This window comes from Buceros rhinoceros, unplaced genomic scaffold (genome assembly GCF_000710305.1).
Source record: "Buceros rhinoceros silvestris isolate BGI_N320 unplaced genomic scaffold, ASM71030v1 scaffold14370, whole genome shotgun sequence".
NCBI lineage: Eukaryota > Metazoa > Chordata > Aves > Bucerotiformes > Bucerotidae > Buceros > Buceros rhinoceros.
The window spans coordinates 48,829-73,996 of record NW_010390286.1 but is presented as its reverse complement, the minus strand read 5'-3'; the positions used below and the strand labels follow the sequence as shown (position 1 = coordinate 73,996).

The following is a 25,168-nucleotide window of genomic DNA, read 5'->3' as shown; positions in this document are numbered from 1 at the left end:
GCACATAGAAACGGAAAAATTGCCTGTAGAAAAAATATAATTTTCCCCAGACAGCAGGTAATCAGCATTCAGCAGCAGCCTTGTCTCGGCGTGAAGCCTGATAAGAAGCAGAGTGTCATAGCAGAGAAATGAGATAACTGAAAAGGAAAATGTTTCAGCACTCAGGACAACTTCTGCCAGTCTCTCTGAACTAAGTCTCCACAAGTGAGTGGCAGACGGTGTCTGCCAGTGTCTCTCTGTCAATGGAAGAGGTTGGGCCTGACCCTCTTCGGAAAGTGAAACGCATCAAACAAAAGACAACAAGACTCATCCTCATTTCAGCTCACAGCTATTAATTTTACGGTGTGACTCCTTCAAATAACAGATGCATAGCCAGAGCTGTTCCCAGATTCCAAGTGATGGGAGACCAATTTCCAGCACCTTGACTCCTCTAATTACGCTGACAACTCTCCTGAAATCTCTGCTGTGGTCCTTCAGCTGAGACAAAAATGCCGACGATTCTCAATAGTGTCTGTTGAGCTGAGAGGAATGAGGGGATTAATTAGTTGCAGTTCATAAAACAATAAGATTAAAAACCATGAGGAACTGTAAAGTGTAATTGGCAATAACGATACAATCACCACCGTGCAAGAACGACAGGATTGGTCCCAGATACTTTACATCTGGAACAAACGATATGGATTGCTCTAAGACTATGGACTGGGGAGGAGCCCAGGTCACCAGCTGGCCCTTCAGCTCTGCTGGTCTGGGCAGCTGCCTGCTGCTCCCCAAGGCTGGCAGGCCAGCAGAGGAGCAGCTCTTCAGCAGAGGAGCGTTGCCTCTCCATCTCCAGGAGTCCAATGGTCTCCGTGGTTCTTAGTGAAGGGCTGCACTGGGGCATCTTTCAGCTCGCTGGGAAGGGTTATGGCTAGCTCTGATCATGGGGCCTGTGAGGTGTCCCGTAGAGAAGCAGTGCTGCAGAGGGTGCATTTTTAACCCTTCCCCTGCCAGCCTTCCCAGGTGTGGTGTGGGCTGCGGGCCGCTGGATGGTGGGGCTGCTGTGCAGCTGCCCTGCCACCCTCTCAGATACCCTTAGCCACTGGGCTTCACCCAGGAACAAAGTGTTCATCTGCTTTTGACATCTGAATGGTACCAAAACATTCTCATGATTTCAGACCAAGAACATTCCTCAAGATGAGACACTTCAAGAATCAACTGGATAGGGAGCTGGGCCATCTTATACAGACCATGCTTTTCCCAAGAAAGTTTGGACCAGATGATCCTTGAGGTCCCTTCCAATCTGATAGTCTATGATTCTGTGAAAATTGAAGCTGTATTGAACAGCTTGGACACTTCCAGCAGTGCTTCCCCACCACCATCCAAACCCATTCGATGCTCTCACATATCTCACAGCTGCATTTTGCAATTCACTGAAAAGTATATCCCAAAAACTGTCAGCTTTGAAAAGGTTTTTTGGAGGCTGTGGTTGCTACAGAAAAAGCTGCCCCACACGAGAGGGAAAACTTTCCCCCCACGTGGTGGGAACATAATCTGAGCACACTGTTATTCTTAATACAGGGGGAATTCTCTGCAAAGGCACAATGTTCCTCCCATTCATTTATAAAAGGAGCTGGCGTGGATTCTACAGTAATTTTTAAAAGGTTACATTTTCTACTCAAAGCTGAATATGACCTACATAAATGTTTTACGCTATACTCAGAGCTGACAGCCAGATTCAGACAGTAAAATGCCAATTGGAAGGAACCTAAAAAGATGCAGTGGTTTTTTTCTTCACATTAACAAAAGGACCTGATGTAATGAAGGGACATTATGTCAATATATGTTCACATATTTTCCACTAAAAAAAAAAAAAAAAGAAGAATCTAGTGCAAGTCAGCCTTGGCTTCCACCACAGGGAATGCTAAATTGGAAGGGACTGTAAATCCATTTTTCAAATTTTTCCCCTAAAAAAAAAAAAAAAAAGTAGCATCTAGTGCAAGTCAGCCTTGGCTTCCACCACAGGGAATGCTAAATTGGAAGGGACTGTAAATCCAGGCACGGAGACTCCAAACTTTCTTACTTTCCTAATATCCCAATCTAGATCTCTTAGAAAAACTGTATTTGTGTTTCAGCAGCACAGCTCAAAGAACAGTCTCAGCTCAAAATCACTCAACACTTTTCTAATCATCTTAAAGAGTTATATGTTACAGCTGAGATTTCAAGCACCCGTATGGAAGCCGGGCATGCAGCCCCTCCGCACCACACAGATTACATTTTTTTGCCTTTTCATAGCGTGACATTTTTAAGCTTTGCAATGATAAGCCAATAAACCCCCCAAACATACGCCTTTTTCAGTGAGTCCTCCAGAGATTTATTCACACATTCAGCTTTGTGTATTGACGTCAACGGGACTTTGAGCAGGAAGGACCAGACGACCTCTGAACGTCGCTTCCACTCCTCTGCTGCACTGATTCATCATCTGAAAAGGTCAGCATTGGCTGAAGGTCCTCAAGGCCTGGTCCCACCTCATTTGAAGTCAGAGACAGCAGCCGCAGGACTTGCAGCCACGCAGAACTAGGTTCCTCTTTGTGTTGTGCTGCTGACCCATCTTGGGAATTCTTGAGGAAAGCACACACTGAAAAGGACTTTTAGAGCATTTACCCTTTTCTGATTGTTTTTTCAGAGTTCCTGAAGAGACACAGTATATTTTACCTTGGGGAGGGGTTCTTCTCTGTAATGCTCTGTGAATGTATTATACCCTTCATTAGGTCATGTATTTTAAACATAGGTGCATCATGGAAATCCAATAAAAAGTATCTGAACAATTATTCATATACAAAAACGAGGATAACAGGAGACTGGGGGTGGTGATAGCAAGGGCAGTTTAAAAACAGGACAGAAAACTCTATGTCTCAAGTAAATATGAAGCTATAACAGAAAATCCCTTAAAGTGGCTGAGTGGAGACTTTCACAGAGTTTAACATGGTTGCCCCTTTTGCAATCAGGTACCTTTTGCAATCAAGTGGCCATAAAAACAGCAGCAAAATGTGTGCCTGAGGAATCATTATTGTTGTAAAGATACAGCTGTTCCCTGAGACTTCGGTGGCGTCTGCTGGGAAGCACAGGGACTGGACTGCCCTGTTGCACAAAGTAACCCCAGCTGGAAATCAAAGATGTCATCACTTTTTCCAGCACCTCTTCATTTTCTTTTCCTTCCTCTTCCAGAGATTTAAAAAAAAAAAAAAAAAGGAGACAGAGAACACAGGAAAGAAGAGGTGTTCCTCTTCTTACTCTGCAGCATTGTCCTTGTAGGCCAAAGTCACTAATTCCTGGAGGATTGGGATCCTCACCTGGGGTAGTTTTACAGGTTTTGGTGGTTTGCACCAGCAGAGATTCTTGCTCCTTATGGTATTTCTGGGGCAGGTCTTCACCTCCTAATTCCAAGGTCCTCTACAGGAAACTGAGAATAAGGAATAATGTCCTAGGGAAAGTTCTCAAATTACACCAGAAGGTAAACAAAAGTGGGATGCTGTCTTGAATTACCAGAAATATTTTGTTTCATGCATGTGGAATGAAGACAGAACCTGCCTGTTCTTCTCAAAGTGACCCATACATCCCAGCAAATGCAGCAGCCACAGTCATTCGGCATCGCTTCTTGGGAAATGGGCATTTCAGTTAGCATTTACCTTTTCAGCTGCTGTAACAATTAAACCAGCGTTGAGCTTGTTCTTTTAAAACTCTACACTGCATTATTTCCTTTGAACAGACAGAATGTAAAAAATGTACATAGTCTCGAACGGGTAATGACGCTGTATGGAAAACCTCTCAACGGTTAGTGTGTTCTCTTGAAAATGGAGTAAAACAATTTTACAAAATGCGGAGAGGATTTGTCTGACGTAGTTCATGATCTGGACACATTGAGCACAATGTACTGAAGTTGGCATGGCAGGAGTTATACAGCATTTAGAGCACGTCCATGCTGTAGCACGTGTCCCATCAAAGAGTTCCTGGAAAACCAGGAAATAGTCTAGAAAATGGGGTAGTAGGACTCTTTAGAAAAAGGCATGACATTAAACCCAGTATAACAACATTGCTGAGAGAGAGCGTCACGCAGGCAGTTCCAGAGGGCTGTAAATATGTGATGCACAGGTACTGCTTCCGAGGTGATTTCCAGGGTATCCTTTCCAGTGCTTTTTTCTTCCTGCACTACCACCTTTACTGACTTCCTACTACCTTGTCTCACTTTTTCTTGGAGGTTGCTCTCCAAGGACGCAGTTTCTTGGGGAGGGCATTCTATAGCATTCAGCCTCTCTTGGCAGCATTTTGGATAGCTTTGAAGGCGTTTGAAAATATCACTGTGCTTTTCACCTGGGAAATAAGAACTTTCTTCCACAACTGGCAGAGAATTACAACTGCATTCACTTTTGCCCCTAAATATTCTCGGGCTGGTGCTCAAAGCTGATCTGTAGTTCTGCGGTGCCTTGACACAAAAACAACTCCTGATGCATAACTGCTGAAGAACTGTGAAATCTTTGGCAATGGTGTTTCGGAAATTGGGCTTCAGGAGATAGATAACTGGATTGTAGAGTGTGGAGGACTTTGAAAAGACAGCTGGCACAGCAAAGGCTAATGGAGGAATCTTATTTGTTGATCCAAAAGCTGCCCACATGGCAACGATGGCATAAGGGCTCCAGGCAACAAAAAACCCAATGCACACAGCAACACTCAGCTTGCAGAGGAAAAGAGAAAACAGTGAGTTAGAAAAATTGCATGCATGAGAAAAATAGCCACCAAAATATTATATGAATAATATACCACCTGACTGAATCCCCTCGTTAAAATCTCCCCAAGTCTTCCATAATACCTCAACCACTCTCCATATGTGTGTTTTTCTAGCAACTCAATTCTGCCTGAAACTTACTGCTACCTGAAACTTTCAGAGTTAAAATATGTCAGCTCCTACAATTCTCTTCCTCTTCACTGAAGTGCCATGAAAACTCATTTTAGACCAAAACGGACGCCAATCTAAAGAAAAAGATACAGTTCTGGGGAAACGCTTATCTGGATTCTTAAGCCATTCCTATAAACTCTCTAATCATGAGTCTTTCATGGCTACAGAATGTCTTCCATAATTTTACTGTTGGTGCTCAACTGGAGCTACACATAGGCATCTTACAGCAGAAAACCGGATTAATCCTAAAGATGAATCAAATTGATGAATTTAAGTTAACTCTTACTACACCATTTTTGTCCTAATAAACTTTATGAAAAAAAAACCTCTAACAGGCTTTTTTAAAAACAAACAAATAAAAAAGACAACCAAAGACCAAATAGAAACAACACATTTTTTGTATCACAGAGATATGTAAAATTCAAAATTAAATATCGGATCTGCAATAAATACAAAGCTTGAGGAATATGAAGTAAACTGTAAGCATGAGCATGTACAAGAACTCTAACCCAGCGGGCATCACTCTGAGCACTGTTTATGACTAAAGTGTAGATATATTTTAAAGACAGAAACAAGAATGCTCTTGAAGAACCTTCACAAACGCATTCTTGCCAAAAGTGTGTATTTCCAAATAAGGAAGACAGTAGAGCATCCGTTCCATTTAGAGCAGTATTGGATCTAAGGGACAGCAGAAAATACATAAAGAAAGTACTTTTGGTTTCTGCTGCTAATGGTGCCACCTGCCTGAGCTGCCCTCTGCAAGTGGGACTACAGTGCTGCAAACCAGCTCCAGTAACTGCAAAGCCACCACTTCTCTTAGGAAGGCTCTGGCTAGAGATTCAAGGTTGCAAAAATCATGTGGTTTTTCTATTAAGAGAATCGACATTGCTGTGTTCAGAGAGAGAATGGAAGAAGCTTTGAGCTCTAACACCAGAGGAACACACATTAGACTCCTTTAAGGCACAGAGAGCTCCTTCAAATGCTGTTATTGTCTCCCTACGTTTAATAGTCTCACAAATCTTATTTGCAAGAAGAAATGCATGTTGATAGCCAAGAAATGTACACCACAAGTTTTATGAGGAACGTCTGTGACGTTTAACTGGTTTTCCTATTAGGCTAAAAATTGTTTATGAATTTTCATATGTCTCTAGAAAGCCATCCACTATAATAATAGTGGCACAGGAGAAATTTCCCATTTATAGGTGATAACCATTTAAAGCTCTAACCTGTTAGAGCTCACACAAAGTCTGAAGTTAAAGTCGCTTGGCAGAAATGAGAAACAAGTTATTTGACAGAATGAGACTAGTTAAGAAATGATGAAGAGGCAAATCCACAAGATGGGGTGGACTTAATTTTTCTCTTTTTTCCCCGAGCATTCTATTTCTTTACATCAGCTGAAGGTCTGGCTCTGTCTGTGGCTGTGCTGGTGCCATATGCATGGTTCTGTAATCCTCAGCTGTCCATGGACAGTATTCACGACTGAAACTAAAAGCAGTCTCTGTGGCAAGTGATATGCCTTGGCCCTTTAGAATCACATTAGGAAGAAAAGGGCATTAGAATCAGTTGGTGCATCTCCCAGACGGCTGATTTGTGGCAGCAACTAATCTTTGGGATTGCAATAGGCTTTACATTGTCCCTATGAAAAGACATTTGGCACATATTTTCAAGGAGCTCTCAGCCAACTTCCCAAACCTCATCAACATAGTTTCTAGAGCAAAGAGAGGATTAATCTTGCATTGTTGAAGCTATGCAAAAATGTATATGCTAAATCTAAGCCAGTCTAGGTTCTTTGTAATGTCAAAGAAGAGACATATCTCCTGAAAGTAACTGATACCATTCAAAGATCAATGTCTAAAATGTGACAGATTGCTCTCAGATCTTTGTCACTGACAATTTTGAGGATGTACTCGAGATAACTAACTTTTAGTGGAGCACGATTAGGCAAAAGGAACCCTCTTTGAGATATTTAAGCACAGCAACTGTACATATATGTACATGAGGGTAGGAAGAGACTATGTTGTTATTTACATTGTTATGCCACATGTTGAGAAGTCTGGACAGCAGAGCTCAAAAGTGCTCTGATGTGGTCAGAAGTTTCAAGCCAGGTGCTTAATTTTAATCTCCTTAGGATCCACAAAATGACCAACATGGTTCCAAGAAGACAGGTATGAGGAGTGGGCTAACCAGTGATGCCAGCACAAGTTGGCAAAGAACAACAAGAACAATCAAGATTTTCATAAGCACAACAAAAGAGGAGGATTCTGATGAAGCAGATCTGGGGCAACTTGTGAACATTCACAAGAAATTTACAAAAGGACCAAACCAAAAGACACCTTTGTGGTTTTGTGGGCAAACAAGAACAGCAGAACTGCATAAGGGCAACAAAATGGGGGAACATTGCAGAGATATATTATTCCTTCAGAGACATGTCCTTTAGTACACATTCTGGAGACATGGTGTATTTGCATAACTCTATCTTAGCTGCCTCTGAAATACTACACATGCAAGTTGCAGTGGTCAGTTTTCCTAAAATGATCAGAAAAAGATTATTAATATACGTGGTTCCAGTGAAAATAGAGAGGCAACGAAGAATAACGGGTCAGCCATAATAAGGGATTTCAATTACCTGCATATAAAGTGATCAAAGATAATAACAGAAAAGTATTGAAAGCAAAATAAACTGTTCCACGAGCTCTTTCACTGAAAGGGACAGAGTAATTGTGAGTGAGCATTCCTTTTCTCCTGCTGGTTCATATTTCAACTTTCAACTTGCTTATGCCGAGTTCATTTTACCAATGCTGAGTTCATTTTTCCAATGCTGAGTTCATTTTTCCAATGCTGAGTTCATTTTTCCAATGCTGAGTTCATTTTACCCCAGAAACCCCATTGTTCATAATAACTGATCTGTACATTTGTTGTTAATTTGATTTCATTAACTCACAAAGGTCACACATCAACTAGGTTCACCAAGAACTACTGGGAGGTGAACATGACTTTCACACTGTAAGACTGGCCAACTACCCCTTTTCGTTCCATCACTGTGTGACTGATCCAGTTATCTTCATGCTATACTTGATGGACTGATGTCAGTTCTGGCCTTGGATCTCCTCCTGTGAAGGTGATACTGCATGAGACAGCATCACCACACAGTAAGACCCAGGGAGGACAACAGGCATGCTGGGCTACAGCTGAGCCTTTCATAATTTCACTCTGGACTCGAGCCCAGCATCTCTCGGTAAAGCGAAGAAGGGACATTTTGCCTAATTTTAGCCTCAGCCTATAATATGCAGCTGCTAAAATGGCAGTAACAGCAAAGTGAGCCTGTACAGAACACAAAGAAATCCACAGCACAGAGCTGTGAGGCTGATGAAGGAACAATGTGGCAAAGTGACTTAGAAAAATATGTGCAGGACTCATACAAAGGCATAAAAACATTCAGTTGTTATGGAAACCTATTTCAGAAGGCACCGAGTAACTCATTACAATTTCTAGCAAGAAGTTTACAGTCCAAAATCCCTTAGTATTAATAAGAAGTTTGTTTTAATCAACTGTAATGGATTCTCTGTAAGGTCTTTATTTTATCATGGAAATAGAGAGAAAACCAGCTTCAGGACTATGAGTTATCTTTTCACAACTGCACATATCCATGGAAATTTCTAATAGCTTTCCTTATCAAACTGACCATCAGGTGTCCCATTGTTGCTCTGCAGTAGTATAAATAAAAGTCAATGCCTTCTTCCCACACCTTGCAGTTCAGAGTTCCAGATTCCAATTTTAATTATTTGTATTTCCATTCAAATATCTCACTGTCCAGAAGAATCCCTACAGTCCTGTCCGTCATACAGGGACATAAGAAAAATACTGTTACAAGATACATAGTGGCCCCTGTACCATTAGCACCCATTCTGACTGCGAAGTTTGGCATAACTTGTGTAGTTTGCTAAGTCAAAATCGTTTCATAAAATATAAAAATTCATATAAACGTAGGAATATAGAAATATAATAATTTCCAAAGGTAAGGCAAGAAGTGATTCACCCGTTCCCTGCCTCTTAGCCTACACAGGACTCTACCATAGTTTGTGAATAAAAGAATAAATTATTTTGTGAACAAAATGTCAGATTTCTTAAAAAAAATGCTGTCAGAGGAGCACAGGGGAGTTTCCAAAAATCTTTTTTTAAACTTTCCCCTTGTGTGTAGGCAAATCCTCTATACAAAAACCTTTTTAAAAATATCTCGTGGAGAAGAAAGTATACTCAATTACAAATGAAACCAATTTCTTTGTAAATCAAGCAAAAGGATATTGTTCACACACCAAATATAACAGGAGGTGACGCTGCTCAGAAATTTACAGGCAAAGATTCCTCTTGGGAAATTACGATTGAGCTGGAATATGGGGAAAATATTAGCGTTTATAAGAAGAGCTTCACGACAAAGAAAAGAAGTAACAAGGGATATCTTTACATTACAGGTAAATAAAACAAAAGATAAAATAGGTGTTCTACACTTGCAGCATGAGGTCATCTTGGTAGCGCGACCTTCCGCTGGTGTATGGCAGCTCACTCACGCAGACTGCAACAAGCCCTGGCTGTTGGCACAATCTAAGGATCTGAGTCAACGATTTCAAACTAGATGTTTATTGGAGCACGCGTTGGATGAGACAGGGTGAATTCAGCTCGTTGGCGTGTTTAAGTAAATGACGCTTTAAGGACCAAGCCACTGGTGAGAATATCCCTGAAGCAATGACACTCAGCCAGTCACCCAGGCACAAAGAGGCAGCAGTACCTTGCTGTCAGCTGGCCGGGAACAGAGTCACGTTACTTGCTCCCATGAAGTAAGTGTAAACTTCACACACGTATGAATCTTTCACAGCTCCCCTCTTAGGATTACCATAAACTTCATTAGGAAGAATGCGCAATGCTTGGAAAAGATACTGGCTTAAAGTAAGTGAAAAACAGGTTTTATCAAATCACGTATTTTGAAAATGAATTGAAAAACATACACTGCTTGATCACTATGGCTTTTATTTAAAAATGATTACAACAGAAATATTTTATTTGAATCCATGCTGTCTAGATTCTGTTTCTAACTGCAAGATATCTAACTTTTGGAGCTCCATGTTTTCAATGGAAAATTGCTTATTTCCACATGCAAAAGCATTTGTATGCATGCACACTGAATTTATGCCTGAAACTACATATCCTGTAATTGTACATGCAAAATGTTCCGGAGTATCTACACGTGTTAAAAAAATAAAACCAACAAAATGCGTTTTTCTCACCTGTTTCTAATCATGCTTGCAAAGGAATGTGTATTCTTGCAGGTCCCGTCCAGATTTCTCAATCTGTCCACCACGTTTCCAAAATTAGAAACACAATATGCCAACCATGCTTGATACATTCAACAAACCAAATTCTGAAACCACCCATTTTTTTTCCACCCCCTCATCAGGGAAAGTATTTGTCTCTTCCAATCTGCTCCCAAATAGCAATGTCTCCTGGCCTATGAAGAACTGCCAACGTCTACAAGCAGATTTCCAGATTTGCACTTCTACTGTACAGGAACCAACACACAATGCACCAGCCATTCGCCTAATTTTTTGCTCTCATTTTTCCCGTAACACCATCACGAAGGTAACTTGCATTAAACTACCCATGTTGGTTACTCGTTATGGTTAAGAGAAAATACATGAAGGTGAGAACATATGCATTACAAGGTATAGGCATACGGTCCTCTGTGTTGCAAGTCTGAATCATTGCTCACCTTTCCCACAGGCTGGGTCCAGTTTGCTCTGGCCGGTATCAACCGAAGCAGAACATGCTTACTGCAGAAGTGGCATCCGTGAGTAACACCCTGAGCCTCAGACGGTTTTGTATCCCGAAGGATTACCTTGGCAGGCTAGTCTGCTTGCATTAGATAACAAGTGCCTTGAGTTTGCGTGGCAAGATTTTGGTAGTGGAGGGGCAGTGTGAAGCTGCTAGAAGCTTCTCCTAGTTCTGATAAAGCCAATGACAGCCAACTGCAAGACGGACCTGCCTCTGGCCAAGGCCAAGCACATCAGCACCAGAGGAAGTGCCTATAGTGTGAAGCTGCTAGAAGCTTCTCCTAGTTCTGATAAAGCCAATGACAGCCAACTGCAAGACGGACCTGCCTCTGGCCAAGGCCAAGCCCATCAGCAACAGTGGTAGTGCCTCTGTGACAACATATTTAAAAACGTAAAAAAACCCTGTGTATCTGCAGCCAGAGAGATAATATGTGAGAGAAACAAGTCTGCAGACACCAAGGTCAGTGAGGAAGGAGGGGGAGGAGGAACTCCAGGCATCAGAGCAGAGATTCCCCTGCAGCCCGTGGTGAAGACCATGGTGAGGCAGACTGTTACCCTGCTGCCCATGAAGGTCCATGGTGGAGCAGATGTTCACCTACAGCCCATGGAGGACCTCATGCTGGAGCAGGTGGATGCCCGGAGGAGGCTGTGACCTGTGAGAAACCCACGCTGAAGCAGGTTCCTGGAAGGACCTGTGGACCCATGCAGAGTGTCTCCAAATACATTGCAGTAGCTTCAATGCAACAGCCAATATCTATGTTTAAAAATTTCATCTACGGAAGAATAATATTGTCCAGAAACATGCACAGAATTGGAGAATAATTATGAGTCATGTGATTTGTTTTCAATATACCTTAACCTCAGAATGATGAAGTCCCTTGGGACTCATCTGAATATTTGTTATTTCAACATGTTCACTGTATAAAGATTTAGCAAATTCTTCCATTTAGATAATAAAATGAGTAAAAAAAAAAAAAATCACTTTCAACTGATCATTACATACCCGTATGCATGGCAAGATTGTCAGGATTATCAAGAATATCAGTAAGAAGGAGCAACGTACATAAGGCAGGGAAAGGCGAGTTTCTGGTCAAGTTCAAGAAGGATGCTTTTGAGTTCGGCCATGGGCTTACAAAAGCGTGTGCCGCTATGTTTGTTTATGAAGAGCAGAATGATTATAGCCCAAGGTAAACCTGCATGCCCTTAGGGCCCGTCCATCCAGCACACCGGGGACCGATGGTACCATTTCAACGTATTCAGTGTCTTGCATGTCTCTAGATAACCTTGCTGGCATACGAATGTTGTTGACATTATTAAATTATTAATAAAGGATATGTGACTGAAATAATAGAGTCTAGAATAGGAAGTAATAGGAGTAAATTTCCTGCTTTTTAAGAAATATATTGCAAAACCTTTTAGAATGAGAAGTCTTGAATATTAATGAATTGGAAGAACCAAGCCTTCCCAAGACTGACTACATGTTGTCTTTCCAGTGCCTCATATACGGTCCACAATTTGTCTTTAATGTTGAACCTGTTGCTTACTTTACCAGCCAAATTCATTCTTGCCCGCAAAACCAGAGAAGAATATTTGCAGCAAGTGCTTAACTTCTCTCAGTTTATTTGCGTGATATGCTTATCACAGCAGTATTAAAGTATTCTCGGTTCCCACAGACTGCACAGAAGGAGAAATGGGGTCTCAGAAGGTAATTGGATAAGGCTATGACACAGCCAATAAAATGATACTTTCTTCTTTCCTTTCACTTTTAAAGGAATTGCTACGGGTGAAGCTATTCTGCTGAGAATAGAAAGCTTTTCCTACAAATTGTTTCTGACAGGGTAAATGCAACTATTTTCAAAATCTGTGAGACTTAGTCCAAATGCATTTTTACAAGCAGCAAATTAATTCCACTGATTTTTTATGCCTCGAGAGACTATTACAACCTCAACTTTGTTTTTCTGCAAAATAATAAGTCAATGAGCCAGTACATTGCTAAAATAGAGGGATAAGTAAAAGAAATTAGAAATTCACGGGCTAAGCTTTGAAAATTCCTGTCATGAATTTTACTCCTCCCTTCATTCAACAAAGCACTAAAGAGTATAAAAAAGTAAAAACTACTGTTACAGTACTGTGGTTCAGAAAAAAACACCCGATTCATTTTGGTGGCTGCTCTAAAACAAGTCAAGGTGCCTCTTTCCAATGATTGCTCTTCAAGAACTTGGAGCAGACCTCTGGCAGCAGTTTTTTTAAGCAATCTGACATTATTTTGTTCACTTATTCTCTCGTACACACTTAGAGCGAGCATCTCACTGTATCTGCTCAGCTTAATGGTGCTGAGTTGTGCAAGATAAAGGTAATTCTTCAACTGCCTTGCTAAAATATGGCAAAAAGTATTTTAAATGCTATCTAATTCCTACTGCCCAAAATTATTCTGTCCAAAGCCTTCTCATTGATCTGGGTCATAGAAGATAGTAGGAGACCATAAACATATCATCAATATTCCCAATGCTTGATAATTTTACCTCTTATTTTGATAGCATGGTTTCAGTCTCCTCTTTTAAGGACATTTTTCATCAAAATATAGAAACCAGTACTAAGAGGCCATAATTTTTTTCTCTAGTGTCCTCCTAGGACACCAGGGAGTGTGCACCCCAGAGCAAAGTCTAATAAACAGAGAAACCACTGCTTCTCCACAGTTTTGAAGTGCCGTCACTCCAGAAATGTCTGAGCAGGATGCTGCTCCTCTGAGCCAGTAGCAACTAGCTACAACTAGCTCAGTTGACATGGAGCATGATGGAGGAAACGGCTCTCATCGATTGACCAGCCCTTCATCTGCCCAAATGCTACCTGTCCATCTCAGCGGCTCACAAAGACGAAGGTGGGTTCCTACCAATGGAACAGCCACTGGCAATGCTCACCTAGCTCTTTCTTCAAAAGCCTGCAAGAGCAGGAGCCTCTATTAGGAAACTGCAGGCTGTCTCTCTGTGCAAACTTTCTGAGCATTCAGGGCACAATAAGAGCACATCAAATCCTGGAGACAGAAACACACAAGAGGCTAATGGGCTAAATACCAGGCAAAGCAAGAATGGCTCTTGAATTTGAGTCTTGTAGCTAGTTATGACTAATCTGGTGGCCTTAGTCTGGAAGTTAACCTGGATTCTCTTCTTATCAATAAGGGAAATATTGGCCATAATTTCCCATCTTGCAGAGATGTACGTAGAAATCGTGAAACTAGCCAGCCATACCCTGCAGAATTGGTAGTTTACTAACCTCTAAAGCCAAGGCGCGTTGCAATTGTATCTTGCAAAATATCCCAAAGCAACGATGGCAAAGTCTGAAAAGCAACAGACAAGGACATCCGATACTATTATTCCTACACCAGGAGGAAAAGAGCTAAAATGGTAGACATCAGGCTGCAACGGAAGTCTGATGAACTTGGCATGATAGAGGCTGTCTCACACCTTTGATCTGTCCTCTTTTTTCTCTGTAAACCTTTTTCAGATAAAAAATAACATTGTAGTTTTGACCTGACAGTTTCATAGGACCTGCACATCTGGAAAGCATAAGGTGGAGTGGTGATCACTATAAATGAAATAGTCAGATGAGACCACACGAAAATGAAGACAACTTTACTAAAAAGGTCTAAAGCATTATGGAGGAGTTCTTCTGAGCCATGTTCTCATTGGAATCTAAAAGCACTTCCTCCTTCACTTTCTACAATTACAAATGTTTACGCTGCCCAAAAGTCAATCATAAATGTGATCCTCTATATTAAAATAACAGAATCTTAGTTTCACATTCTCCCCAAATGAAATAACAGTAACACACATTCAACATGTTCTTTACTGGTCAACTAGATTCTCCTGTGTTTGCCCAAAAACCCAACTGCCCCCACCTCAAATTTGTACATATTATGCAGTCAATAGTGTAAGTAATGCAATTGTAAGCTCGGCATTAGGCTGTTTGTGTCTTCGTGCAGCTTCTCTCCCTTCACACCCATTTAGAAACAGGACACTGACCACTAATCCTCAAACGGAGGATTGAAATGCCTGCATCAAATCACAATGTTGCTATGCTTTACAACTAAAGCATCTGTTTAAGGTGGGCAAAATCAAGTAAGGCATTGAACCGCTGCAATTCTTCTTTTACTTCAGGAACAGATTTACGTGTTACAGTGAATTATTCAGATTTAGCATCTTGTATTCTAAACTGTAGGTTTTCTTTGAAAAGTAACCTTCACCCAATTTTATTGCCATTATATTTCCTATTGTGCTTATAGAATTTTCCACCTGTAATTAGCCACAGCTTTCAAGATTACTTGTACCAGTTGGATATATAATACTTCCAGCTTCAGAGCAGTGCAACATCCTCCATTAACACTGGTGGGGTTTTCTATTAATTGATAGGAGGAACTAGTTAATCATAAATAATGAAAAGACAGGGACCAGCTAAGTCGTAAATGAAGGCTTGTCCTTGGGATGCAGGTGGACTGGGCAAAACAGGCAGCCATGAATCAGGGTAAAAGGATCCTAAAGAAGAAAATGAAGGCAAGAGTTAATTAACTCAGAGTGAGAATGTGCTGTCTCAGAAAAACACAAGAAAGCATGTGTCAGGACGGAAAGGTGAAAAGTTCATCTAAGAGGAAGACTCCAGCCTTCATCAAATGACCACCACAGAAGACCACCAGAGGACACTGTGCATGCCCAAGAGAGGGAGGGACTATGCAAATGAATTTGGGGTGAATGATTATAATATTCTTATTAGTTCCTGGAAAGATAATGCAATTGTAGTAGTTAACTGTATAAATAATGTAATTGGACCCCCTGCAAATGCACACAGAATGGCTAGAATTATCTCCCCGTGCAACCAGATCCGTGAATAAAGAATACTGGCTTAATAGTCACATTGGCTATTGGGTTTTATATCGGCATTTCTTTGAATCATAATTTAACAAAAAAAAAATTAATGAGGATTAAAAACACCCAAGCACTATGTCCATGCATTGTAGAAACCCAATTTAAGTTAATCTTCATGTTAATCTCCATGTGTTAATCTCCATGGTGTGTAGATTTGTGTTATTTATCTGCAAGTCTTTCCATTTCATAATAAGAACAAAGTCAGATACTCAGTTTCTTCAATAAAAAATACTAGGTCAAAGATGTGAATTATTCAACCTTCTCCTATTCAACGAAATGATACATCAGTGTTTTGACTCAGGTTATTCAGAGGTATCACAGATGGTAGCCACAAAGAAATACAAGTACTGGGAGATTTGTCCAAGGTCATACACAAAATTTGAATCAGAGCAAAAGCTGAACACAATCTCCCAGGCCAAAGGCTTACCCCTTGTGATTTAAATTTAATGTGGTGCAGAGCATTCCGAGATGGCATTTGGACAAATACTTGATGAGACATGAAGATGTCTAGTGATGTCTAACGATGAAGACTCATAGAAGTTTTGCTAGGGGGAACCAGGATGTGTTTCTGAAACGGCTTAATCCCAAGAACTCCTGGAGAAGAGGCAATTTTCTACCTCTCTATCTGTATTCATAGTATTGACTGTCTGATTTATATGCTCAGAGCATATTTTTTCCAGAAGCTGGCAAACCCATGTACCTATGAAGAGATCACATGAGAACAATAGTGTCCTCTGCATGCATTATAATTGATTCTTATGGTAGCATATAATAATAAAAGCAGTATCAGTATTTAGTCAACCTTGCAAATTCACAAGCATAAGAGCACTAATACAGCTCCCGTTGCATTTTCTAAAAGTCTTGCAATTGTCATTCTAAAACAGCACAGAAAAAAAGCCACTGCATCTCTATTTTATCTCAATTTTATAGTTCTTTTTAATAAAAAATATTCCATTACTAATTAATAGACTAAGGTGGGACGAAACTGAATACTATGGCCTGGTTATATTAATATGGTTTAGGAAAGAAGCAGACACTTACTGTGCAGGGCAAACTGATTAAAGCAAACTGCGGGAAACTGTGAAACATTTACACTTACAGAGGAACCCGTGGCATATTCTTGGAGCCTCAAGGCACAGGCAGCCACCAATTAAGAGCTTCCGTAATTCAATTTCTGGGCTTAGCCGGACTCTTAAGTGTCTAAGTTCCTCTTAACAGATGTCTCCAAGAGATTGTCATGTATATCTGATTGCTGTTTGTAGTATCATTGTTCCGGGATGAGCTTCTCTGCTGACGAGCAGTTTCAGAGTAACTCAAAGAGTTTACAATCTAACAGTGCTGCCTAGAGCAATTGTGAAGGGGAAAAAATCAGGAAAGAAAAGGAAGAAATACTCGTCAGTATATGATAAGCAGTTCTGACACTGTTCTAGAGCCCAGCAAATATCCACCTCTATGATATACTAGCATGACTTTTTGTGTTGCTGTCACAAAGGAAGTTTTGAAGGAGAGAATCTTTTCATTTTACCAGTATTTATTTTAAGGAACTCATAAGAAAGACAAGTAGCATTGAACACGGAAGCACATTTCTGAGTGCTGTGAGCATACAGTGCAACCAGTGTCTTGGTCTCTCTGAAGTATAGAGGTCAATTAAAACGAGCCATGATGTGTCTTAGAAGTCAATTACAGAGTTAAAGGATAATATCTTGTTGTCAAATGAAAGACGTAAAATGAATGTCTACTGTATATCCAGAATGGTTCAGGAATATACTTAAGAGCTTTAGTTGGTTATGTTCCATCTAAGAATTATTATAAAGAAGTAGATAAGATGTGGACATAACTCTTTAGTTCTTAAACTGCTTGGTTTGAGGAAGGTATTTAGGTTACCAGACCATGTAGTAGACAGGAGGATGGTGTTTCCCAAGATGGTCAAAACCAAGATACTCAAAGGGGGAGACAGGGCAGATCTCCTGCAGCTACACTGCACTTGGTAATCTAAAGAGGGGTCCAAGGGAGACCAAGCTTGTTAGTATGAAAAAGAGAAAGCGGGTCACCTATAGACAGCAGATCTGTGAGATATCCAATTGTATCTGGAAAGGAATGTGTCCATATTCCTGAACAGTGAGAGGTCATAAGAACCAGAAGTTGGAGAGTGGTGAGGAAGATACTTTGAAGGACATACTAAACAAATAACTAGAGAAATGAGAGAAGTATTCACTGAAATCAAGCAAAGATGAAAGATTTTCCACTGGAGATATTTAAGAGTCAAGAGGTAACACTCATATCTTTCAAGAGGTACCTTATCTAAGAATGAAGCACACCTAATGTCTGCCACAAAGTCCCTCTTCTCGTTTTTGGTATATTATATTAAAAAGATGCTCATCTTCTCCCGGAAAGGGACAGTTTGGCAGCAGGAAACAATTTCCACGACTCCTGTGACCACAGGTTTAATTTTACTGTATAAGCTAGTGAAACACAAACCTTCAGAGGCTTTAGTTCAAAACGTATTTAGTGAGGTACCCTTTTCTGTGACTTTTGTCCTTTGTTCACTTATACACAAGAGAATTTGATCTCTACATTTACTATTTAAAATATTTAATGCTATAAAGCTTAAGCCTGGATGTCCTCGGATGGCTGTAGCTGAGCAAACAGAATTCACTCACTCAAAACCAGACTGGCTTTCAGAAGCATTTTCCTGAGCACGAGACCCAAACTCACTTCTACTTACTGTTCCGATTATTAACCTTCCTTTTGATCCAAAGTCTTAAATCTAAATTTGCACAGGTAACGAAGCTCTCTGAGCTCAATTATCTCCGTCCAGAAACCGTGCACGTACCATTTGTATGTTTAGCAATTCATTGCCAAGGAGCAAATCTGCAGAAGACAATACTGTTGTCTGAAATAAAAATGCAGTAAGGACCAATACTCTTTTCTGTATTTATCCTCTTCTCAAGAACTTTCTTGGTCCTTAAATGGTGCTGCCCAGCTGTGCCAAAAATGGCTTGCCAGCATATCAAATACCTTGACAGTAATGGTTTGCACATTGATCATCCTGGCGGGGCCAGAGATGTGCTGTTCCACTGCTTTCCGGGATTCTTTCACAGTTAACAGAACAAGAGAGTAGGAAGTGACAGTAACTCCTCAAGGGAGAATAAAACAGAGCACAAGGAGGACGAGGGTGTAAGACACAGCCATGGCATTTTCATTGGTGGAAAGCCAGTCGATGCAGCAGGCTGTGCCGTAGGGTTCCCCAGTGAGCTAGGGGAGAACAGGCAAAAATTGCCGCGTAAGTCCAAGCACAGGCTATCAAGATTTGTGCATGTTCTCCCCTGAACCTGTTCCCTGGAAGACACAAAACAGCCAAGATCAGCACGGTTGCCCTGTCTGCGTGGCAGTTGCTCATATGCAGGCAGCTGAGCAGGAGAACTGAGATGGATAACCTTAGTAGATGTTCAAAATATCATAGCACATCAAAGGTTTGTAAGAATAGGACATGGTTTGCAACAATTTGAAAAAAGAAGTAGATGAATTCTCCGATACATGCGGATACTTAGCACAACATAAATTTGTAGTAATAAATCTCTTTCAAAATGTAGCAATAAACTCTCAAAAAAAAAAAACCCCAAACAAACCCTAATTTATTCAGGCCAGCCTTGCTTTCAGATCAGAACTCTTATTCCATGGTTTCAAATTATCACCCTTACTTAAAAGAGCTTAAAGGTAATAAATTGCCTATATCTAGCTCTATAGTTAACTAATAATGATCACAGAAGTAAGAATTGTTGACTGGATGTAAAAGAACTTTTCTATAAAAATGCTCTTTAGGATATACAACCCAGAAACCGTGGTCTATGTTAACATGAAAAATTGAGACACGTAAGGCAGCAACATTAGCTTACCGTAGGCTGGAAAACAAATTTTGAGGCAGCACACAGTGCTCAGTAACGTCGGTGTTGAGAGACTGCAGGTCCCAAACAGCACCCCACAAAATGCATAGAACGAGCAAAGCTGTTTCCCATATAGGCACCTGGAAAATAACCAAGGAAGTTTATTTTTAGATACCATCCTTCCTCCCTAAATGTACGAGTAATATCAAGTGGTAGAAATATACTTGTAGTTGTGGCCTTAAAAATTGAATCAAATTGCATGATTCAATTAGTTGTTGGTCAATGATCAACTAAAAAAAGATATTCTCATTCAAAAAACTTACGACCAATAAAGTAATAATGTCCTGCTTTATTTTTCTGGTGCACATTGGGGTTTTTTTATTTTTATAAAACAAAGCAGTATACCTTAATGATAATCATTCTGAAAAGAAAAATCAAAATACTAGACCTAGGTCGTAAAATAATACAGTTTATTATTATTTCTGCTATCTTTATGCAATTTTTTACTAGTCTCCATCAAAATCAACACATTCTCCTGTGAAGGTTCTCCAGAAGAACACACATTTGATCTGGATCACTATACCTTCTCCCTTTCTACTCAGACACCAGCAATATTTGCAGTAGCAGTTATCAAAAGTCCCATTCTAGATTTTGAAGACGTCTTCTCCATTAGTCAATATGTTTAGCAATATTTTAACTCAGAAAGTAATGTGGTAAAAACTGAGTAATTGTTGGGGGTTTTTTCTCTTGCTTTTCATTTTGATGCCAAAATGAGAGAAAACTAGGTGGGAGAAGGACGTGATTTTTTTCACATCAAACCAAGGTTTGGTTTTGGTTAACTGAAGAGAAAAAATTGCCTGGGGGTTATGTTGGCTGAGGTGCTCGCTGTCTCTTTTGTTAAATATACTCTACTTAGTTACATTATTAAACACACATTTCTAAGTTTCTCTGTCAAGTGTTTTGGGAAGCCAAATCAGCACTGCATAGTCTCATCTGTACAGTTACGGGATATTCTGCAACCACCGGCATAGACCGAAATATTACAAATAAAATCCTGTCAAACAACTCCTGACAACCTGTTCTGATCTCTCTTCACCTTTATTTCTAGTTCCCTTCTCCGAAACACGTTCATACTGCCCAGGTTGCACAAATACTCTCCGAGGGCTAGAAACGAACCTCCTAAGCTTCCCAAACTTTAAAAGATCACAAAAAAAAAAAAAAAAAAAGATATTTGCACAATGATATGTGGTTGAATTCATGTGGATAGAGAGGAGAGAGGTGAGGAAGGAAGGAAAAGGTTCTAAATTGGGGGTGTTGGCCTAAAAATCAATCCAGAACCCTACACTGCTGTGCCTCATCACTACCACTGCTTTTGGAGATTGTGAGTAAATTCAGGGTTTTCTTTTTAGGGTGCGAACTTTCACTGTCCAATTAAAAGGAAAAATGAAGTATTTCACCATCACTTGAATACTAGTACCCCCAAAGTGTAACCGCAGTAGGAAGTGGATGCATGCAACAAAAACCTTCTCAGCTCTGCAGAAACCAAAACGATTGTAACCTCAAACAGACACAAACTCTAATCATCAACGCCAGCGCTCCATACAGCTGCTGTTACAGAGCACGCTTCTCTCGGTCCCTCTAATTAACTCCCTCTATGACAGCGGTGCGGTCCTCACCGCTGACACAGCCCTCCAGAGCCTGCAGTGGCTGTCAGGTATCACATGCGTAGTGAACGAACCCGTGTGAAAGGCTGGAGGATACGGCTAGAGGGTGCAATGTCAGAGTCATACCAAGGTCACTGACGGCAAGGTTAGTAACGAAGCACCCGGCTGGTTTCAACAAATTCTTTCTCTTGTAGGAGGTGTACAGGAGAATACTGTTCCCACATAAGGAGCATATTCCTGCAAAGAAACACAGAAGATGAAAAAAACATTACTTTTGCTCATCCTTTTTTTCCTTCCTGCACAAGAACCGTGTGCTGTCACATGATAGCTGGCATCTCTCAGATAAATTCACCTCTTTTTTTATATTTGCAGTTTTCTCTTCTGGGATTTACATTTTTTTTTGTTTTTATATTTTCTCGTGTTTCCTGGTTTCTTTCTGTTTTGTCCATCAAACATTCTACCAAGATCTAATGAATAATTTTATCCATTAAATTAACTGACTTGTCAGAAAACATTTTTCCTATAGGAAGCTGGCATTAATCAAGGCAGACAATACCCATCTGGCACTGCCTGCGTTTTTCCAGGTCTAGAGCTCCCCACTCATTAACCCTTCTTCCTTTCTCTTTAAGGCATTTTCTCAGACGTACCGGTTACAGTTCCTAGTAGTTAACAGGCAATATAGCAAGAACGTTGAATTATGCATGAAAGAGAAAAAAGTGCTTAAGTAATGTCTCTGCTGTGTGTAGATAGAACTATTTTCTCTGGGAATGTCGCTTTTGCAATAAGACCTGCCAAGAAACTTAAGAAGCATGCAAGTAGTCTAGTGGAAGACAAGCAATTTGCTCTCCACCATTAAACTAACAGGATCAAATCCTGTAATGGATACAGAGTTCAGTAAGAGGTAGGTGACCATCAGTTTAGAAGGTTCGTCAGCAGTCAAAACCCAGGGTTTAAGGCATCCTTTTATAGACACAAGGAGAACACTTTCAGGTGTAAAAGCTTCAGAGGGCCACGGACATGAGAATCCCTAATGAATTTCCCATGGTGTCTCTTCTTGTCTGGATCATCAGCTCAAGTCCACACACAGTATTTTAGCATGCACCAGCTGACACCACTGTCACTTTGGGACCTGTTGGCTGGTCAAAGCCATCCCTGTTCACATATGTTTCCACAGTGAAATTCTCAGAGGGAGAGATGGGAAGAGGTTTTATCTAAACCATCTTTTTTCTTTTTAAACGAAATTTTTCTTCCAAATATTTTGTGCAATTTCTACAAAATACTACTTACTGGAAACCTTTTTTCCATGTTTCCCATTGCTCCTGATATTAGCAAACACTGGGATAAACTTAGTGAGTTCATGGAAAGTTGTTAATAGGAGGCTTGGCAAATTTTGGTCAGGAACAGTATAAGGGGTTGGCAAATGGACTCAATGCTCTATCAGGATCACTCCAAGCCCCATTTTCTATGGTCGTATGAACGCAGGGCTCTTCAACAGCTTTGATATGGCATGACACAGTAGGTACTGAGGCTACATCCTGAAAAGAGCCTCGGTGATCTGGGTGTGGTTGATTATCATGAGATCCAGAGAAAGTTAAAAAGAAAGTTACGAGGGAATGCTGTGTTGTGTGACCAGCTGAACAAATATGGGAGAGGAGAACACGGGACAGACATAGATGAACTTTTCACTCTTTTGTCTGCATCTTATTTCTTGTTGATAACACATAGAAAAGACCAAACCCAAAGATAAAGCTACATGAGGAAATTTCAAGTCCATCTGACAGTAGAAAAAGAGCATGAGGTTTCTGATGAGAAATAACTTTATCGTTAGTTCAACCAGCTCTGCATATTCGGGAGTACAAATACTGGAGGAACGCGTCTCTAAATTGATACGCATTGTCCAGCCAGGCTGGACTCAGCTATCCATATACAGCTACACTCTAAAATAAATACGGCTTATATTAATTTAAATTTTTCAATCAAAATGTTGAAAAAACCTGTTGAAATACATGCTAATCTTTGGCTCCATTAAGATGCAAATATTCATTGACAGGACTAGAGACACAGGTTCACTCTTTGTTGGTGCTGTATTTATTTTGCATGAATCCTGTACTTCAGGGCTAACATTGGTTGCCTTAGGGAAGGAAAATTTCTGTTAGGACATTCATATGGCTACCACATTTTTCTTTTTCACCATCTTCTGAAGCACCAGACATCACTCGTGTCAACCGACTGCACTTACCGCGGGTGACCATTGCTCTCCCAGATGTCTGGGCTGCCTTTCCAGACCTCTCGCTCACGGTTACACTGACCAGTACCTTTAGGATTTTTCTCCTCAGTCAGACCAGGACTGTGGAGGATAAATTTGCCCCTTCTCTAACAACATAGACCCCTTCCCAGAAATCTCACTTTCTAAGACAGTGACTGGATGTCAGACATAAACCTGGATCTTTCCAGCACCTTTCCCAGACATGTTATATAACCATGGCTTTTGGTATTTTACTTCAGGAGTTATGAGGAGTCAGGATATGTTGTTCGTGGTTTATAGTGATGTGTGGAAGAGACGCTCTCTTGTTTAGAATTAACGAGGATCACATGGATACCAAGAACTGCCAGGGCCACAAAAACCAGTATTCCTGTCCAGCTTTCTATTCCTATTACTGAATAAAATTTTTGTACCTAACGTAAAACACAGCTTAAAAATATCTTTTAATGATTTTACTCTACATTTTTTTTCCATCTTTTTATGAATATGAAGAAGTTTATCTGTGTCGGAAACAAACTGTGTCTCCTTACCATATCAAGTGTATCCAAAGCTCTATACCATGAAATCATACTTAGCGAATACCACATAACATATTCCAACAACAATATCAGCTGATTCTGTTATTTTGGACTGGAATGTTGAGTTACCAAAAGACGGGCCCATCTGAAAAACAGAACTCGTAATTCAGTATTCGAGCAGGCACCTGTGAGCTCTCTGCAAGGCTGTAAGCCATTCCAGGGGGAAAGGACAGGGAGAATATTTTTTTATTTTAGATATTAACAATTAATTTATCTCAATGGAGGATGCAAAAAGGATGAGGACAGGCTCTTTTCGGTGGTTCCCAGTGACAGGACAAGAGACAACGGGCACAATCTGAAACACAGGGGCTTCCCTCTGAGCATCAAGAAACATTTTCACTGTGCAGGTGACCGAGCACTGGCACAGGTTGCCCATGGAGGTTGTGGAGTCTCTATCCTTAGACACATTAAAAAAAAATCTCGCTATGATTCTGGGCAACTAGGTGTCTAGGTGGCTCTGCTTAAGAAGACTAGAAGAGGTCCCTTCCAACCTCCACCAGTCTGTGATTCTGTGTAATTTACAGATGAAATCACAGCCTACAACTGAGGTAAACCAATTTCTATTACTTTGAGGGACTCATCCAAATACGAGAATGTCACATTACAAATGCCATTGGTGAGCAAGGGTGCATTAGAGTTTGAAAACTGACTTGTCTCAATAAGGTTTGTTCCAGGATATCACTCATCACCACTTTACAAACAACCAGAGGAACTAAAGTAGGAAATCTTAACCACAAGGGGTACAGAACTGCTAATATAAACCTAAAAAACAAACAAAACACCCGAAAAGGAGGTAAATGTACGATACAGAGAAAAACGATGATAATTCAGTGAGAAGTTCCAGCAGTAACTTTTTTGTCCCCAATCTTATCCCTCAAGAGGTCACAAAGAAGACTATTTGCTATACTACCTTGTCTTCTGAGCTGAACCATCTCTCCAAAGTTTTAAAAATAAGTTTTCAGTGTGTACAGAAGGAATGTTACTGCTGGTGAGAAAGAGAACTGCCTGATAACAAAGAAAGAATTGAAGGAGTGAAACAGTATTGATTCAGGTCCACAGGAAAAAGTCTCATTAATCTTGATTAGGTCACAGGTCTCCAAGGAACAACGGA

At 40.4% G+C, this 25,168-nt stretch overlaps 1 protein-coding gene across 1 annotated transcript; it reads right to left on the bottom strand.

Annotated features, from left to right (window-relative positions):
• Window positions 1-2,381: 2,381 nt before the first annotated feature.
• LOC104494491 (opsin-5-like) lies at window positions 2,382-24,142 on the bottom strand. Its single transcript, XM_010137317.1, is given in 8 exon segments — window positions 2,382-2,597; window positions 3,271-3,429; window positions 4,127-4,708; window positions 18,687-18,912; window positions 18,914-19,007; window positions 19,565-19,692; window positions 21,291-21,454; window positions 24,056-24,142. Coding segments are annotated over 8 exon segments (1,656 nt in total).
• Window positions 24,143-25,168: the final 1,026 nt, after the last annotated feature.